At 35.0% G+C, this 21,052-nt stretch overlaps 1 protein-coding gene across 11 annotated transcripts in view; it reads left to right on the plus strand.

Moving 5' to 3' along the window:
- Window positions 1–21,052, plus strand: part of THSD7A (thrombospondin type 1 domain containing 7A) — a 281,746-nt gene that overhangs the window by 180,451 nt on the left and 80,243 nt on the right. For all 11 annotated transcript variants that reach the window (XM_032686025.1, XM_032685996.1, XM_032686043.1 and 8 more), the window contains 2 exons: window positions 2,496–2,651; window positions 4,812–5,015. In XM_032686025.1, the coding sequence (XP_032541916.1) occupies window positions 2,496–2,651; window positions 4,812–5,015 (360 nt within the window). The remainder of the gene's footprint in view (window positions 1–2,495; window positions 2,652–4,811; window positions 5,016–21,052) is intronic.

Genomic DNA, 21,052 nt, shown 5'->3' on the forward strand with positions numbered 1-21,052 from the left:
CTCACCATTCTTGGCCCCAAATTTGGTCAAATTTCACATAGATCTTGTAGTATTAAACACAGTCTAATCAGCATTCAACATCACTTCCAAGTTAAAAAGAACAATCCTTATTGCTGCCACAAGAGAATATGAAAGGACAGAGATAAGACAAGGTTTTAAACTGCAAATTTCTGCATCCATTATCTCTCAGAGTGTCTTTGATAAACAGTAAGCATCAAATCTGAGCTCATTTATACTTTTTGTATACTGAAAGAAATCCATTTAAATTGATGGGAGCAAGATGGTCATAAGACACCAAGGCAAGGCTGTTTTCTTGTTTTACTGTCATCTCAAAGACAGAATTCTGAGTAATCCTGATTGAATGGATCCTTAGTGCTCCATGATGAAAACATTTTTTTAAAATAACCTGAAAGATAGCTTATCTATCCTACTGTTGAATTCTTTTGTTTTAAAAGCAATATATCACAGATCTGTTAGCAGACATTTATACATCACTTATGGTCTAAAAGCAACATTTCAAAAACATTTTGGCATATTTAGAAATTTACTGATACCTGTGATATGAAAAACCTGCTATTTAAAGCTTCCTAAGGAAAGATCTTTGTTATTTTTCTAAGTAACATCCCATGAACTAGTGTGATGGTAAGTCCTTTATCCAGATGCAGGCTGGAGATGAAGCATGGCATTCCTCAGAATACGTTCTCTGTTCCCTGAAGCAAGGCTGCGTCTCAGGGGTGTAATTGACCCTTAATTTCAGTTGTCTCACTTGGGTAATTCCCTGATTAAATCAAGGTTAAAAAAGTACAGATAGGAATTACTTACTGGTTTTCTTTTTTTATTAGAAAATATTCAATACAAACTCAATTACAGGCAAATTATTTTTATTTATATCCATTTCCTATACAAAATATGCGTGTTATGTTGATTATCATGCATGTTAGATGTGAATGTCAAACACTGTAAAATTCAGTGTTCTGTCATAAAATCTAATTCCAACATAGCATTAGGCAAATGTTGGAATATTTGGTTTTGTATTATTTTGTGTTGAGAGATTGGTGAGCTGGAGGCAGTAATGTTGAAGGACTATGTGACATCTTCACGCCTTCGTTATGTGGAGCAACACAGTGTAAAACTTCACCAAAGGAGGCAATGTGGGAAATCAGAATAGGAGGAGGATTTTTCATTCCCTTTTCCCCTTAAAAAAGTGAGAATTGAATGTTTTTTCTGTAACTGGAAAGATCACCTACTTAGAAAGTCTGAAGAGAAAGACACACACACACAATGTCTACAAGTGAGACCACACTTTAACAACTTGGTGTTTACTTTCACATTATATCAGTTGTTATTGATCTCAATTTCAGAAGGATATTTTGTCATATTCTGAACTTTTTTCATCAGAGAACTCTTTCCATCAAAAGAAATTATTCGTAGTGGTGGTGGCAAAAAATTAATGAGGTAACCTTCCTGTGAAAAAAAGTGCTGACAGAGTAGAATGAGAGTGTTTTAAGTTAAGGAATAGCATGTTTTTTCAATCAACCAATGTGAATTAATGTGGCATACTTCACTTTGCCTGCTAGCAGATATTCTCTGCTTAGTGTAATATTTTTTCAAGTCCTGAATTATGAAAGAGAATTAAAATCTTGCTTACAATAAAATGGTACATTTTGAGTTAGAGTTCTGCACCTTACTCTGGCATCTTTTAGAGTTGTCCTATTATTTGTATGACCTGGGAAGTCAAAGATTAAAGTATGTAAAGAGGAGGGTGATTTTGGCCTGGCTTATTGATCTTTAAAGAGCAGAAGAATCTGCTTTCAGATGTGTCTTTATAGATTAATAATACTTTAATGAAAAAACAAATTGTCTTATGCCGTTTTAATTAATTTGAATATATTACGTATATATATTTATAGTATATGCAAACCATATATATTTGAAACAAAGCCTGTCTTGAACTAAAGCTTCTACTGCACAAATATTACTGCTGAGTGTGCATTTTATGGTCTGTAGAGTAAAAAAACAAAATAATTTTTTTGTAATTTTAGCTTGTTTCAAATTATAGCTTAAAAATAATCTTTTAAATATTAATTAACCAGGCCTTTGAAGTTATAGGATCATATACTATATATATACACAAGTGCAAAGGGATTTATACAGCTTTTTTTTCAGTTTCTTAAGAAAAGAAGTAGTAAGATACAGGACATCAATTAACACAGAGTGCACAGCGAACAATCATTGCAGTAGCATGATTTATCCCTTAAATGAAAGGACTAGTCCAAGAGGGTGCTGCAATATCTACAGTCTCCCTGACTCCACACAATCGGATTTGACTCTGTTCATGCAGAGAGTAAACTGACTTCTGTTGCATTTTTTCAAAGTGGGCATTTTCCTGTCACTTCTTCAGTTTAAAATTATGAGATAGCAGCCTTTCTGATTGAAGGATGGTTCTGTCCACGTAAAGCTGACATGTGAGAAATGTTTTTACTTTGTTTTGACAGCTTCGAGGCCGGTGGACCGTAAACTGTGTACAGCACCGCTTCCCAGCACCTCCCAGCTGTGCCATATTCCCTGTCCTACAGAATGTGAGACCTCAGCATGGTCAGCCTGGGGACCATGCACCTATGAAAGCTGTGATGACCCTCAGGCCAAGAAGGGTATGTAAAAGTTTAGCAGATCCTTTTAATGGTGATTAATATTCCTAAGTCACTAGGAACCTCTGGCTATGCAAGCATGCTAAGTTTTGTGCCAAGAAGTGTATATTCAGTGCCTCTGAGCATCAAAATAAGGTCATTGAATTAGGGCTATATTTAACATTACTGTTACACCAAAGCTGGCAAAAATGTAGCCTGTTTACTAAACTCTCAAGATCAGTCTGGGTTTTTACAGGGCGACTCCCATTTCAAGTCTTTCTCTCAGATTGAAAGGGATATAGTTTGTCTGTGTGTTCATATCACAATTCTGGCACTGTCTTGAAAAGAGGACAGAGGCAGCCTTTGAGTTATGTAGTGTCCAAGTGACTCAAAGATTTACAGTTCAGTAATAGCTTAAGGATTCACCATTAGACCGTAAAGCATGATCTGGCAAGGAAATGGGACCATTCATTGTTGGTACGTGACATTGTTTTACTGATGACATATGTGCTGGTTTCAATTTCAGCATGTTTTACAGCTTATTCCCATGCAGAACAGATTGTAGTAACCTGACATCAAAATAGGAAAGCAAGAATACAGTGACAGGGACCTCATGTTAGAAGTCTGTGGGTTCCTGGCTGTAAATGAGAAAAACTGGCTTAGTCATTGCTGCAATGTGATTATCTGGCAAAAGCTGGGAATACAGACTTGGTTCCTTGATTAAAAACAGCCATAAGAAAGGGCAGCTACATATGTCCACTTGAAGGAGCAACTGTGATTAGTATGTTAGTTTAGTTCTGGTATACTGCTAGCTACACTTCTGTGTGGGCAGCAGTAATGCAAGATTTGCAAAGCTGTTTTGCAGAGCTCTGACCCAAACTTGATCAATTCAAGAAGGAAAAAGCAATTCAGTGTGTAAACCTATTAGATTAAGTCTCTTCTGAGTATAACTGTCAAGTAGTCTGTTTTTTCTGTTCCTGTTCCATCACTGAAAGATTTGCTACATTTTGGGGGGTAAAGTTTGGGTTTGTGAGACTGATTTGGACATCTACCTAAAGGAAATATATTAGGATGTACATTATGCAAGCCTTTATTCCTGCACACATGAGCAGGGAACTTTTCTCAACTGCTAATGTTTTCCTTGTATCTGGAAATTTTTACATTTTATTTTATAATTGCATTGACACTCCCACTTTTAGCAGCATGTCTTTCTACATATTTCTGGATCACTTGCCTCCTTTATTGCTGTAGACATTGGAGTTCTTTATTTTTGAAATTATATCAGCCTTTTGTGTCAGACTTGCTAAATCATTTGCTCATAATTTGGCTGATCTCTTCAGTATGGAAAAAAAACTTCACACAAACAACAATGAAAGATACATGGAAATGTATTTTTAAAGTAATATTTATTATAATTAAATTAAGAATCATGTCCTCAAAGAATCAGTTCTTGTGTTTGACAGCTCTCCTGTTTAGTTTGTGTTCTGATAGAAATGAAAGAGTTATATGTAGCATTTTATAAACAATATCTGTATAATACTAACCTGCCTAAATATTGATATAAAAGAGACTGTGAAAAGAAACAAGCCATTGCCAAAGTTAAAAATATTCCAATCAGATAGAAACTATAGGAAGTTATTACATGAGAAACTATTTTTTGAATCCATTCAATTTGGTCAGGCTGTTCTGATTATATGTAGTCTGGCTTTTTCAACATGCCATCCTGAAAGTGGGAGAGGGGGTTGCTCTTGGTCACTAACATTAACCTGGCAGATGACACAATGTATAAAGGCCCATCAGTTTATCCATCTCAAAATGAATTTGGGTAGTCTTAAGGAAATTTGTAAATGCTTTCAAAGGAATATTGTGATGTTTATTACTGAAAATTTGTCCATAGGACTTCTTGTTTTTGTTTCCATGCCTTTGTTTTTCTCACAGTGTAGTCTTTTTATTCTTCTATTTTATTTTGGGGGGTTGGAGAAGGAATGTAGTGTTTATAAGCTGATTTCATTTGGTAATCTGTCCCTATTGGAAGATACCTGAGAAGAAAACAAACAATATATTTGAGAAATGGCAGCCCAGCAATCTAGTTGAGATTTATTAAATGAGATGGATCTGTACACATAGATAAAATGCTTCACTTTGCATTTTAGAATTGAATTGTTATTTTCATGGACTTTTCAGGCTTTAAACTAAGGAAACGTCGCATCACCAATGAGCCTACAGGAGGAACAGGAAACTGCCCTCACCTGCTAGAAGCCATCCCATGTGAAGAGCCCTCATGCTATGACTGGAGAATCACAGGGCTGGAGGAATGCATTCCCGACAATGAAAAGCCATGTGGCCCTGGTACACAGGTTCCTGTTGTCGTCTGTGTCAACAGTGATGGTAAGATGCATTTTCCTGCAGTCCACACCAACTAGAGTGAAGATGCTAATATGTAGTCCAAAAGGGTAGCAGCTTTTGTTCTCAGCTTTCTTGATCCTTAAAACTAAGAAGTCTAAAATAGAAATAAATGTCCTTTAGTATTGGTTAGGAAGGGAAAGACCTCTGGTTGCTCTAGGATCAAGCTCCTTCATCTACACGCTGTAGGTTTTCAAAGCTAAATGAAGAGACTTTGAGAAAATTAATAGAAAACAGCTGTTGTTCATCAGTAGATCAAACTCTGTCTGCAGTGGCGTGACTGAACTCCCTGATGTAATCCCACTAACAAAGCTGATCCTCTCTGTCCAGAAACAAATAAAGTGTGAGTAAAGTGAGATGCATTGCAGTAAGTATAGCTGGAAGAAAAATAATAATGTGCTTATTAAAAAGCATGGTTTGATGTGTGTTATGGAGTTGGGTTGACAGTCTGAGCTGTCTTGCTTCTACAAAAGGTCAAAAAATACCTCCATTATTCAATTATCTTCTGTGGGAGAAAACAGATTTTGCATGGCATAGTCATAAAAGCCAATTTTGAAAGCTGCTTACAGAATACTTTAATCTACAGAAGATTTATGAATTACTGTTGCAAGAATATTCCTTATTCATTAGTGATATTATAGTCTAGAGCAGCATATAAATTAAAATAATTTTACCGACTACAGTGTAGTATGGTAGTAGGCTTCTAACTCCCTACAGAAGATTAAGTAAGAGGATACATCTGATGAGTGTTAACAGCTGCACAAAATATTTTGAAATTAAATTGATCAGAAGTAATAAGAACTGATTATAGAGATATTTAAATCTTGGGATTTCATGCTGAAGAATTTGGGTCATAACTGAGTTTTGGGGCTTAAATTGAAAAGCTTAGATTTAGAGTGTAAGCTTTATTTTTCTGCATACACCTAAGGGAACTGGTAACAATTTTTACAGCTCAGAAAGAGATTAGGCTAAAATTACAATACTGAATCTACTATATTTTTTGTCCTTATCTCAAAAAATTTCCCTTTGCAATGTAATAATTTCTTGGCATCAACACTGAAACTATTGGTAGTCTTGTTTGTATATGTTTTTGGAGGAAAAATGGCCTTTTCCTTATAAATGAAAGTGTTTCCTAAATAACTGTGATTTTTTTCTCTCTTTTTTAATAGCAAAAAAAAATTGATCCGTTAAAAAAAAAGAAAGTGTTGGGTTTTTTTTTTTGTTTTGCTTTACTAGATCTGGTTCGTTTGGTTTCCCTTTTTTTTTTTGAGGAGGGGTATTTTCTCACATGTGCTACCTAATTGCTTACTAAATTGTAATATAGCAATTTATATTGACTATAACTTATTGCATATTTGGAACATGCAATTGAACCACTACACTTTGAGATATCTTTTAAGTGTATGGCATTTTCTGTTGAAAACTCACAGGATTTGCTCTCTGTGCTGCATGGGCTTTGGTTTTGGCCAAATTTGACTTTGAAGACTCGTGATTTTTTTTTTTTACTCACAGTATTAATCTTTGTCTCTCTGTCTTTCTGAATTATATGGCATTATACATTGCCTATGTCACCAGTCTTTCCCAGAAGAAGTCAGGCTTTGACCATATGCCTATCAGTGTTTAAAATTTAAAGAGTTGTGGGCATAGTTTCAAAGAAAGGAGAAAACAAATTGCAATTATGGCTTGTTTTGCAAAGATCCAATCACCCGCAAAGATACATGTTCAATATCTTTCGAAAGAGTGCAAAAGCAATGAAGAGTAGTGTAGTGGATTGCCCCAGCTTTTCTTTGAATCCCTTCTCTTAGTAAACAATATTCTGTGTACTTCACCAGTAATACCAAGTATCTTTTGCTTAGGTCCCTCCTGAGAAAGATTAGCATGATGCAGTAGAAGCAAAGTAAGGACCCACCAACCTCATCATTCTCTCTCTCCAAACTGTCTCTTCTCAAGCATCTCTTTACTTTGTCTCCCACAGCACACCAACCACCTAAAAAACCTGTAGGCAACTCTTAAATACTTCTCTAAATACCCACTGCCACCTCTTCCCAGGTGGTTCCCATCTAGTACTTTGGCATCCTACCCCTGCAGTCAACAGAATAACCATGGTATCCTTCACCAAACACTTGTTGCAGGCGTCTAAATTCTGCTCTGCAAAATACAAGAGAGCAACACTTTGCATTCAGGCAGGTTTTGCTTCAAGCCCTATATCTGCAGGGTAGTTTGCAGTAAAATAAAGTTTGGAGAATGCTACTCTTCCGTTGTCTAAACACCATAGTTTAAATTACTCGTCCCAAGAAATTTGTGATATTCAGTGTTCTTTGAGCATTTCTTGGAGAAGACTGCGTTGACTGTCGGTTAAAGACTGTGCCTCAATTAACAGGATATATAATTTATATAATAATCACGTGTTGCTATAATTTTGATCTAAATAGCACACAGGGAATTTCATTTAGTTTTACATGTAAAAATGACTCTGAAGAGAAATAGTGTGGGGAAAGCATTAATTATTACCTAAGTTTGCTATGTTACTCAAACTGAACCAATCTTTGCTTAACAATATTCTCTTCAGTCTCTCAAGAGCTTTTTTATTATTATTATTAATGAGCCTATCTTAAAGTGCCTGGGTAGGAAAGGTTGGATTGATGGGACCTAAGTGTATTAAAATAAAAGTTTATTTTCCCCTTGGCTTCTGCTTTATAAAATGAAAAAGGCTGGTGGTATATATTTGAGAGTAAGCATTGTACTCTAAAGTACTGCTTTAACAACATAAACCCTACACTGATTAGCATCTTCTCCTCCTGTGCACTGTTCCATCATTCTGTATGTTTGAAGTGTAATCAGTTGGGATAACGTGTCTTGACCTGGATGTTTTACTTCACAATTAGAATCAAGCAGCAGTGTTTGTGAGATTGTTTCATATAATTGGAGTGGGCTTCTTGGAATGGGCTTCTCTCTTCAATTTGGTGTATAGATAAGAGTCATTACAGCCTTTGAGACAATAGCAAACAATAGATTATCCTCCTGTCTCATTGCTGGAGGCCTGTGATTGTCATTCTCTTTCCACAGTGGATGGCAGTAATCAGAATTTTCATTCAGGCTGAAAAAAATATGACAGTCAGTACCCCAGGTTGTCATTGCAGAGGCTATAATGAACTTTGATGTATTTTATTATATAAAAGGAACTTCAGTCTTTTACTGTGGAAAGAACGTTTTCAGAATAATTTTCCAGGGAATTTCATGAAGGAGCTCCTTTAGGTGAAAAGAACACCTTTCAGTTGTGGCAACTCCCAGACTGGACAGAAACTGATCAGAATTCCTCCATTGTATACATAATTTTAGTAAGTAGAGATCTGTTGCTAGTGTTCCATTCCACAGATTAACTTTGAATAATGACAGAATGATTTTTTAAAAATAAATTGTTATCCATCTTTTTTTATATATGCAAGGCATACTTGCACACACACGGGTATGTACATATTATCTGTTATAAGCATTTTAATACAGTTCAGAAGAGTGTTTTTAGAACAGATAAATTTGCTCTGTTTCTCTATAGCTATGACAATTTATGAAGAATACAGTTTCAAAAATATTTCTGTATTATTTGAAGTCTGTAGTAAGAAAGCTGGACACTTCCACACTCCGTTAACAGACACAGTAGTGCCAATCATATGTAAATAGGGCAAACTAATTTCTGACATAAAAATCCACAAAATTAACTAGTGCTGAAAATACCTACAAAATGCTTGTTTCATTCATTTTTGGTTTTATCTTTAGACTGAAATCTGTAGCACAGGCACTAGCAGTGGCTGTAGTGTCAGTAGTGTGATTCTGATCCTCACAGTTAGCTGAAATGACTTACTCATTTTGTAAGAATATGTAAATAATAAATTGCTTTACAACCTTTATGGTATACTGGGCTTTGTGCCACTGTATGTGCTACTCTGGATAAAACAGATCTCTCTTTTGAAGGGCAATTTTCTTCCAGATCTTGGTCAAGCTCACTAATTGTTGGGTTACAGCTAGCTTGACAGGGGATGGGCAGGAGTGGATGTGCTGCCATCTTCTCTATCCCAGCTGTGAGAGAAACTCACCTTAGAAGACGGAGCCATGGCAACAGCAAGACTCTCTGGGTATATGTAAATTCCTACAACTCTTTGAAGTAGCAAAATTGTTCTGGAAGTTGTCTAGGTGGAGGTGCGTGCCGATGTAGCTGAGTGCCACAAGGTCTTTTCTGGCACCTGGATGGATGTGGGTGACGCAGGTCTGGTCTTCCTGAGACTGAAGTGTAAATCCAAACCACCGCTGACATGAATATATTCTCACGTAAATGGGTGGGTTTTACCCATTTTGCAATTTTAGAGGATAAAACCGTGGTGTCGGTAGTTAATTAGAAGATATAGAAGGTAGACTAGTCTGTTTTATTCAGATACATTTCAAAACAATTAGTTTAGCTACTTTGTCTGGAGCTGAAGCACTCTACTGACCAAAATGGAACAGAGCACATTTCCAGGGTATGTTTCATTTATTTTGTGTTTATTCTCATTTATTGAGACTGGCTGAAGACACCGTACTTCAGTCATATGAATGTCCTATATGTTTTATTTACCTTATTGGGTTTTTTTAGATTTAGACATATTTATTTCTGAAATATTTATTCTCTTCCTTTTGTTGAATTTGACTTCGAAGTAAATCGTATAAAATTTCTTCATGTAGTTTAAATTTTCTTCTGTTATTCCCTGATCAATATCTCTATTTTCTGTATTATTTTTTTGCTTATGGCTTTATATCCTCTTAAAATAGGCAGTTAATGAAACATGTAGAATAAATTTCAGGAAAACTGAAGAGTGGCTGGTGCAACAACTTCTATTTGAAATATTTTGGCTGTTTCAGGAATTGGCTCCTTCGGTATACTTATGGCTTGAATCAAATATATGCTAAATGAGTAGCTGCTGGTCTTCATTTATTCAATCGATCTGGGCATAAGTATTTTATAGGTGTGCCTAAATATAAAGATCCTACTTTTTCTGCCATTTTTATTGTGTGGCTATATGCATTGAATGAAGAAACCATCAGACTGGTTGGATTTTTTGACGAGTATTTAGGAATGAAAATACTACTTTGTGTCACTTTACGACTTAGTTCTTTAAAAAGAACAAAGAGCCAGATTCAAATTCCGATTACATTGAATTATTCAGTTAATCCTATAACAAAACCCAGATCAAAATCTGGTCAATGCTCAGCAGTCAATTAGTAGAAAAATACAGTAGTTAATGACTACTTTCAGCTTTGCCTTATACTTACAGGAACTTGATTATATAGGCATTAGTCATCATTTCCCGATATTTATTACCTACCTAATATCATAACAGAACTACTTTAAACTGTTCTTTGCTGTTGAGAGCTTTTTGGATGACCATCTGAGGCATTTAAATCAAATGTCACATGTACAGTTTTTTCATCTCTGTAAACACGTAGGCTATGAAATTTAAAACCAAGTCTTTCCATCCTTTCCTTTAATTTTTCTGCTTACATAAAAAGATATTTAATAAGTTTATCAGATGTTTGGTGTATGTAAACATTTCTTACTGAGAATAAAATACAGTCAGTTTAAAGGACCTTAAAATTGACACTCTCCTTATGTTTCAGAGCACTGGATTTTTAAGGCTTTTAATTTTTTTACAAGATTTGCTTTATTTAATATAAAGGAATATAAGGAAAAACTAGTCCACAGTACTGGTTAAAATATCTCATTCAAATCTCAGAAAGTTTGATAATTGATAATTCTTCTGTCAATAAAAGGTCACTTTTAATTGGTAACACCAATTCCTTTTAGTCTCTCATCTTGACATTAGGAGAGTGGGCATGTCACTATTGAGTTTCATATAAGAATGGGTGCTTTTAGTGTTTATGTAACATGAAGTGATTAAATTATATGGAATGAATTAAATACATCACTTTCTTTGTCCATGTCTTTAACAGTTGCCCTATAATTTGATGTGATGATTTCAATTAAAATGATGAGTAGAATATAACTATGTTTCATCCGCATAGTTCAGTAAACAATTATCCCTTATGACAGTGCAACAGACCTTTGTTTCCAATTTATCATATATTTTTGAAGACAGAGTTGCACTTGTTATGGACAATGCCTACAGAGACATTAATGTCCATAAATAATATAATTGAGTTAAAAATGAGTGGGACAACTTAATTACCAAACTCCTTTTCTCATGTTGTAGATCATAACTTGACTGTCTGGTCAGATGAGTTCAGTGTGTTTTGGCCTGTTTACTTCTAAAATATGCTACAACACCTTTGCAGAGAGGCTGCACTGGTGTAAGATTTATTGGACTTCTAGGAATAGAAGTTGATGTAGTGGGAAGTGCAAATGTTTTGAAAATGTACCAGAGAATGCAATTACATGTTTTATATTATGCATACTCTTAGTAACTTGCTTTTGTTTTTGATGGCACAACCAGTACGATACTGCAATACCTGCTTGTGGGTAAATTAAGAGGGGGGATTTTGAAACATACATTTTGATTTAAGTAGCATTCTGCAATGCAGGAACTCAGTCCTGATTAGACTCCAAGCTTCATCATGGTAACAACTCAGAGGGGAATAATTGTAGATACATTTTAAAAAAATTGGGTTTTTTTAGGAAGGTCGGTTTAATGCTTTACAGTATTTCAATTTGTTACTTCAAATTATGCTGTTATGAAAACAGAAAGAGAAAGGGGTTTATGGAATTATGGATGGATTGTAAAACTGGATTTATAGACCCAGTATTGAACTTTGGTTTTGGATTTGTATGTCAAGGTGTTAACTCCCTAGAACAGACTCAGAAAATACTTGAAATATTTTTACAAAACATATTTAGAAGACATAATGCTACATCTAATACACTTATATATTAAAAAAAAATGCTACACATTATATTACACAGTACTAGTTATTAATCTTTGTGATAAAATGTTCTAAGACAGTATTGTCTCATTAGATTTGATGGGAGTCAGTTTTCCATCTGAGAGAAAAAGGTTGCACAGGCCTATTTATATTTTCCAACAACCTGCATGCTAATGGTACATTTTCTAAATAAATGTTATCAAATTTCAAAGCCGTGAAACTAGTGTGTTGATAAATGGTGACAATTAAAACACAGTCATGAGCTAGTCATGTTGAGCCAGCATAAATAATAATTTTATTCTCAGTACTTCCAGCCTTAAGCAGCTCATTATCTGACATTTCTTACAGATCATAATTTGTGTTGAGTACTGATTAATGAAAAACCACTCTTACCTGCCAAAAATATTTGATTTCACAAGGTAACTGTTCCAGTGGCAATTCAGAGCCTTAAGATGTTATCTGTGTCATTTTGCAATTCTTGCAACTCCTGTGCACTGCATGAACACTATCTCCACTGAATACTTCAGAAACTTCAAATTAAAACATGCCCAGCCACAATGATTACTTGGAATCAGGGCAAACAACTGAGAATACCAGTTTCTCCAGTGTTCCCAGCGATTTGTTCCAGATTTTGAGGTGCCGGTAGTCTGTGACTCTATGTAACTGAAACCGTAGTTTCAGTAGTAGAGGGAAAGGAATAGATTTGTACCTGGGATTCAGTGAAAAGGGGGATGGAAGACAAGAGGAAGAAACTGGTTGTGACCAAGAATGAAGTTAAGAACTGGGGAAAGGTGGGATTTTACCCTGGTTTCCAGGACAATTTACCGAGACCAAGTAAATTATAAAATGTCTCTACATGACAGGGATTAGGAATGAATTTCGTAAGGGATTTAGTCTCTTAACGGTCAGCCCAAGTGAGGATTTGACAAGCAACTGGGGAGAATTCGGCAGGACTGGGTGAAAGGGACAGTGAGGTGGCAGACTGGGATTCATGTCTAGAAAAAATAAGGCTGGATAACAAGCCAGAGAATGGGGAAGAAAGAAGGAAATTCATAACTTCTGGAGCTGGAACGCAATGCATTATAGTCTGCTTCTGCTTTTGCCTCATGAGGTCACCAGGCAGAGCAGTGTTGTCCAGCATCAGTGTAACACCCATGACAGAAGTACTATTTTTCATTTGGCTTCTCTTTTAAAGTAGAAAATCGGAAAGAAATATTATGTCAAAATTAAGCATTTTAGCTTGCAAAGGCAAGCCCTCAAACATCAGGAAATTAAAATGATTTGTCTGGTCCTTGTGCAGATGTGTCAAATGGAAGTACTTAATTATTTGAGTGTGCCGACATGGCATTTTCCCCCCAGAACCTACTACTTGTTTGTCATACAGATATATCTATCTCCTTTGGTGATTAAGTGGGCATTTTGTAGTAATGAATACACGTCTTTGATAAAGCTAGCCTTAGTTTTCTCATTCTTCAGGGTTTAATTTTGCTCCACTTTTGTTCAGCATCAGTGTGGTGGGTGTGGTTGAGCTGGAATTTATTTCCCCATGGTAGCCCTCACAGTGCCATGCTCTGCATTGGTAGCTAGAGGTGTGTTGATAACACATCCATGTTTTGGCCACTGCTGTAACATTCCTTCTTCAATCGAGGGTGAGATCCGAGATCCTGGGAGGGGACACAAGTAGGCCAACTGACCCACACTGACCAAGGGGATATTCCAGACCATATGACATCAACCCAGACATAAAAGTTAAGGCAGGGAGCAGGACTGGAGGCACTCATTGTCTCTGATGGCTGCTGTGTGCTCGAGTCCTGCTTCTCAGAGAAGTGGCCGACCGTCGCTGCTTATGGGAAGTAGAGATTAACTGCTGGCTTCTGCTTTGTGTGCATGCACGCCGCTTTTGCTTTTGCTTGGATAAATATAAACTGTCTTATAGCAACCCACGATTTGTGTTGTTTTCTTTTCCTACCTTACTCTCTCCCCTGTCCAATTGGGAAGGGGAGGGACAGAGCAGCTGGGTGGGCACCTGGCATTCTGCCATAGTGAACCCACCACAGCCAGCCAAATATAATATGAACCCATCACGTCTTGAGTGTTCTGAAAATAACACTGTATTAGTGGGCGTCTGATAGTCATGACAGAAAGATCTTAGCAAAAAATACCAATTCGTTTTAATAACACTTTGAATTAGTCTGTGGTAAATAAAACACAGCCCTGTGCCTTGAACAAAGAGAATAAAACTAAAAATACCAAATATCATTAAGGAGTTTCCAATCTCTGAACTGAAGGAGGAAGGGACCCAGTGGAAAAATAAGCATGTGATTATGCAGTTAAAAAGCCTGCATTATATGAAGCCAACTTCAATTCTGACATTTACTCTTGTTTGCTTTCTTGACATAATTTTGGGGGTAATTTATTGATTAACTATATAAATCTTTCCCTAGGAATTATCAGATGTTTGTGTTTAATTTTACTGATATTAGACGTAATTTACTGGTATTGATATTATTTTATAAATAGCAAATTGCTGCATTAGTGTTTTCCAGAGAAAAGATATTAAGCAAAAACTATATTAAATCTCTTGTTCTGAGGGTCTCAGAATGGATTTTTTTAATTAGTGCTTTTATTTATTTATTTATTTATTTATTTATTTATTTATTTATTATTGTTTATTATTATTTATTTATTGTTATTCATTATTTTATTATTTTATTATTATTTAAAGAGGGGGAAAGAAGAATTACACTAGCTAGAAGCATCTCATATATTAAAGAAGGCTTCTAGAAAACCAGTGATGTCCTTCCAGTAGGGAAAGGGAATCCTGTTTCCAGGAAACAATGTATTTCTTTGAGTAGGTGTAAATCTACAGTGAAATCTCTGATTTCTGTGACTTTAGGACATTAGCTTGTATAACTTATTAACAAAGTAAGAATGTTGTAATGTCCCTATATATTGCAAATGTGCTCCTGTTATTTGTGATTTAGTTATGACAATGTTATTATATTTCCTTAATTTAGCATATATAAGATGTAATGGTATTTACCTCTGGCTGCTTTCCTTACATCTCTTTCTCTGAATCCATATGCTGAGAGTATTGAAGAATGGAAAAGTCAAAAGGATGGGTTGGTTTTAGTCTTCTGGAATCAGTTATGAAAATATTTCCAAAAGAGAAGATTAATTCGTGTCTGAGCTCCCTAAAGGCGTGCTGTGCCTTCTACTTGTAATGATGAGAAGATATTCTTTGCAAGATGCATAAAAAGATGTTCTCCAAAGACTGCATTTTATCTGCCAGTAGTAGGACACAGACAGAAGCATCCGTGAAATTAATTTTAAAACCATTCCTCAGAAATGTGTAAACATGACAGTGGCAGTGATCTCTCTTACACCTCTTGGGTCCTGTGTTTTAACTGTGATTTAATTGAGCTGTCAGATTACATAGAGAGTGACAACTCTTTTCTAGCTGCAGCTGGATGAATAATGCAAAGAAAATGTTTGAAATCATCTTTTCCAATATAAAATAATTTTTCTCACTCTCTTAAACTCCCCTTTGAGATACATGTATATTTGTGTGGCAAGAGGTATGACAGATATATATGAATGCACAGTTGTAAACTTGCTGCAAATTCCCTGCATATTTGTGAAATACTAAGTAATTGAAAAACTGAAAAATTCACCTAATATTCTGTCAGGTGCATACCATTAGTCATTTTTTTTCAGCTGTGGATTAAGCTTTTGCATTAGAGAGAAGCATATCATTAAAATGTTGGGCAAATTCTAGGAAAATAGTGTTGAAACTGCAGTGCTGGAGTACTTATGAATCAATTTATGATGCAACTTCTTGAACCTTTTAGCTTAAATATATAAATTTATTCACCAAAGCTCATATTTATGCAGAAAATGAGAAGCCTGAAGTTTGTGAAAGTTTTGGTGTTTCTTGAAAAACCAGGCCATTTAAGGTAACTGCTGAAAATATGCAGATTAGTACCTCAGTGTAGGGAGTTTTTGAAAAGATTGTGGTGAGCACTTTCATTCTACTGACATTAGTGGAACTGTCACATTGTTTTCATGCTACTGTTTTTCTAGTCTTGTCTATTATTTCCTTTTTATGCTTCTATTCCTGACTTATATCCCTGAATATTAATGTAGTTCGGATGAGCACATCAGAATTATCTTTTCTGATCGAACTGGTTGGATTGACATTCCATTGCCCTTCCCAAACTACTTCTCCACTTAATTTTGAGCTTATTGGAGGTGAGGGGGAAATGCCTAAAATAGCAGTTACAATAAAATGCTTGTGAAACCTTTTAAAAGGCTACAACACTCTACTTGTCTATATCAGATGAATTTTAAAATTTTATGAGAATACTCAGCAGTGAAAAAATAGTATCACAATTGCCAGTGAAAAATGTCTTGTTTTCTAAATAATGAAAAAGACATATTGCAATAAAATACGTGCATGTTGCATTTTCAAATCCATGTAATTAAAATCCTGTGGTTAACAATATTCAAATAACAGTACCAGTATTTCTAAAGTCTGTGAAAGGATTTTTCTTCACTTTTAAACCCGGTAGAGTTTCTGTAACATTTTACAAACAAATAAAGTATTTTTAAATTTTTTAAGTCATATTTTTATATTATTTTTTCACTATATGAATTGGGGCTTGATTGGGAAAAGTTTACGAGACAGCCCAGTTGAACTTGGAATCAGCTATACTTTTAATGTGACTTGGTGCTTTGGACAAGTGTTTTTAGAAATGTAGAGTGAATTTTTAAGTGATCTCATCCTTCAGATTCAGAGTCTTTTTGTTTCCTTATAGCTCTGTCAGCACTTTTCTCCTCCTTTCCCTGTCCTCCTAAAATGGCCTATTGGTCTGACATATTGATCCCACTTGGTCCCGTGACTAATATTGATTTTATTCTCAATGGGACTGTTACGTGTCATCAAACTTATTTTTTCTTTCATATCAAGATGACATTTGATTGGCTTATTTGACACTAGAAGGCAACTGTGCTTGGTTATGATCAATACACTTGTATTCTCTGTTCCTTATCATTCTCAGTAAGACTACATTAGCAAATGAACCATGAAAATGCTTCAAATACCTGTCAAGCAGTAGGAAAATTTTATTCCTTTTGTCAAGCACTGTATGGGTACTCCACTGTGCTCTTTATTAGAAATACTAGACTTCTATCCCTGTGGTACAAGTCTGCTATGACATCAAGTAAAAAGTATAGGAGATTTTCAGCTAAAGGCATATCATGTCTCAGTTTTTGTTTTGTCTTACATGCATGGAGACACTTTGAAAAGTCGATCCAAACTAATGGCAAAAATAATTAAACTATACTAAATGTGTCTGTGAATCCTCTTATTAAGAGTTAAAGTGGCCTTAATTCTCTTTGTCAAGAATTTTCTCTTTCATTCCGAATAAGGATAGCCGTACAAAATGGGCTATTTATTAACATAAAATGTTAATACAGTTTAACTAATCTCCTTCAAAGTCTGATTTTAATTAGTTTGGATTAATTCTTCAGTATTCCTATTTATAATAGGTTTTTTTTAGTCATACTCACTTTATCACTAATAATTCAGATACAGCCTCTTTCATGCTGGTGAATATTCAATTGTATCTGAAGCAGTGAAGAATCAAAGAAGGTATCATCTGTAAGAAGAATTTTCCAATAGCCTTTGATGCGTAATACAAAATATGCACTCAGTAACTCACAGGGTTGTGTCAGAGATAAAAAGACTGTGTTACTTTTTAAGTCATAGTGCTGTAAGATACCATCAGTGTGCCTTTGTGTGTATAGTGAAGGAACTTGCCTCATGTACATTTATTTGTTTATTTATTTATTATTTATTTAACTGGTACCCTCACTGGTAGTCAGGTGACTGCTGTGTGCTTGGGGGAACAGATACTGTGGCTGGCATCACCCTTACTACTTAGAAAATTATGTAAATAAGTACAAGTAGAATTGGAAAACCTGTTTCTATATTTTCCAAGTGAAAATATGTAATTTTAGTTTTCAACCTCAGTAAATCTAGAAAAGAATAGTGAAAATTTAGAGAGGGGATAAAGAAGTAAGAGGTAAATTTTCGAAGTGGATACCACAAAATATTAAGTTGACTAAAAGAGAACAGCTGTTTTTCACTTTTCTCATTCTCACTGAGTGAAGAATGCAAACACAAGTAAGAAGATTACCCTTTAACAGAATTAATTTCCCCGACCAAATGCTCCCGATTTCTGTATGTTTCTGTGTTAACATAGTTATGGACTATTTTTTTCATACTGTTTAATCTGTCCAGATGACACTGCATTTTACATTAAAAAAATTATTTGAGTAAAGAAATACTATTTTTTTACCTGTTTTTATTTGCTTCTGTGAAATTTAGGCTGTATCTACATGACTGGAATCCTGATAGATGACTCCAATATAAATGGAGGTACAAATGTTCTGCTATTGCCAGATATGGAAATGGGATTACTGGAAGCATTAATATTGTATCTGAAGATGTTAGTTCATTATTTTTAACCATTATTTTGAGTTACATCCAAAGACTATGCAAAGATGTTTCCCATCAGAAGCAATTATAGCAGCAAATATTCATCTTTAAAATAGGTTCTTAATTTTTGCGTCAGAGTTGTCCCTTTGTTGTTGTCATTATTTCAAGGTATGAAGTGTTATTTTGGTTTTGGTCATTCCTGTAACTGTTTTGTATATGGTGCAAAGCTTTACCTGATGCATTAAGGATTTTTTAGCAGTGCCTTACTTTTCTTGAAATTTACTTGACTGAAACTTTGGATGAGCTTAAAGACAGGGAAGAAACTTGTAGCTAGAACTGTCTTACCTCTGTAGCAGAATAGCCTTCACACCTTTTAGCTTTCCTATAAACTACTTGCAGGGGGTTACCTGCTTTTGCATTCTTTTACACAGCTGGCAATATGCTGTGTTGTGGGATAGGTGAGCAAACAAATGCTACTCTGTAAGCTATAACTGAGCTGTAGCAGTAGCATCTACTGGTTAGGTTACAGAGAAGGAGCAGAAGTGTTAAAGTGTTATTGTTGAAATTAGATTTCTCCATGACTGTGGGAGTTCTTGAAGCCACTGTCATCCCACTCATCAAAATCTCTTTTCCCATAAGAAAGAAGAAAATTGCACATAGCCATCAACAAGAAGTTATTCCTTGTAAAATGTGTTGTTTCATGTCATTAAGGAATAGAAACCTTAAAAAGATCATGATTTTTTTTTTAAGTGTGTTGACATGCTGTTATCTTTGATTGGAAAAACACTGGATATGGTGGGTTTCTAAGCTCCAGCTGTTTTTGTTTTGTATGTTATTAGTTCCTGTCATTATCAATCATTTGTCATTACAAATGTTTGCTTAAAAAAACAAAAAGCCAAAACCACATTTTAAAATTTGGTATTATAAAAGTATTTTAAAAGGTATTCATATCTTCCAGTATTTGCATAGTGAAAGGAGAGTAGTCAGTGACCCTTTCTCTATGTCACTGATTTATGTGTGTTGTCATGGTAAAAATGTAAATAAGAGGAAGGTCTAAGTGCTTTCTATTTTTATTTTAAAAAAATAAATACATCCACGTGTTTCTGAGATTCATGATAGTTTTTTTGAGTAAGTGGCCAAAGTATCAAGTTTACCATTTTTCTTCTAGTAAGAAATAGACTGTTTGATATTGCATTGAAACTAAAATCACGGTAAACTTGCACACACAAACAATTTGCAATCCTATAATGTTTTCATATCATTAAACTATTAAACCAACTTTCTGTCATTTTTACATAACGAACAGATGTAACCAGTGTATTTGTCTTCATTGAAATCACTGCCATTTGTACTTAGGCTTCTTAGAAGAAAAAGACTTCAAGAATATTAACCATCAGCTAATTAAGATTTACTTAATTAAATGCAAATACTACTTAGCGAAAGCAATTGAGAGAAAGGCTTGTGATTTGGGAATCAGCAACTGGTTTAACACTTGGAGCTACCAGCTAGGCACCTAAGCATTAGAAATGAATACAGAAACTTCACTTGATAAGAATAATATGAGGGGAAAATACACCATCTTTTCACGTTGTGTTTGTTGAAAAATGTAGGAGTCAATGAAGTAGAATATATTAAGGTCATAAATTGTAGTTAATGTGGCTTTATGTTCAATTAGAGAGGTTAAAATTATTTCAAATATTGAGAATTTATCAACCTACCTTATAAAGAGATATTTTTGACAGCTGGTCACTCAGGAACCGTAACAGAAAATAATTACTAAGGTTACTGTGGTTTTCAAAGGCATTACCATTTTAGTAACATTAAAGCTTACATTGACAGACTTGGGAGCAGATATGAATAAATACCATCAAGATGATATGAAGGCTAGTGGGATTAATAGAACACAGAAAGTTTCCTATTGTCTGTCAAAGTATGTGCTACATGCAGGTATTGAACTGATTGTTCTGTCAGTCAGGTACTGCTGTATGTGCTGCTTTTTTTTCCCTCCAAATACTCTTAAGATTGTTGAGCTAAACTAGATGGTAAATGATGAATTGCTTGTAAATATTATTGTTTCCCCTTTCTGTGGCTTATTTGATTAGGTTTTCAGAGATTAACTTCTAAATTCTCCCTACTGAAAAATCTGGGTCAGCCTTTCACAGTTGTGTACGCATTTTAGTTAGAGACATTCTCTGACAAAGATAACATTCCTCAGAGAGTTCCTCCTGTATAAGGAAAACCAAACAAAAACCAAAACAGAACGGCCAAAAAAAAAAGAAAAAAAAAAAAGGAACAAGTCATGGTAAGAGACTGAATTTCCAATCAGCAATTCTGATAAAGTAGAACTATGATAAGGTTTGAGGAAGACACATTGCAAGTGTCTGATTATACAAAAGGACAAAATTTGAATGAAAGTATTATGGGCCCCCACTTTTTCTTATGCACAGTGCATAACATAGTTCTCTACCTCTTCTGATCATTTTAGAAAGAAAAATCCACACTACTGCTGGAGCACCGAGGTTTGGAAGGAAAAGTTAATTTGCTGTGACATTAACTTACATGCAATTTATGCTAGGCAGGCAGGATTTTTCCTTTTGTGGTGAATTTTGGGGAG

Source organism: Chiroxiphia lanceolata, chromosome 1, assembly GCF_009829145.1.
Source record: "Chiroxiphia lanceolata isolate bChiLan1 chromosome 1, bChiLan1.pri, whole genome shotgun sequence".
In the NCBI taxonomy this organism is placed as follows: domain Eukaryota; kingdom Metazoa; phylum Chordata; class Aves; order Passeriformes; family Pipridae; genus Chiroxiphia; species Chiroxiphia lanceolata.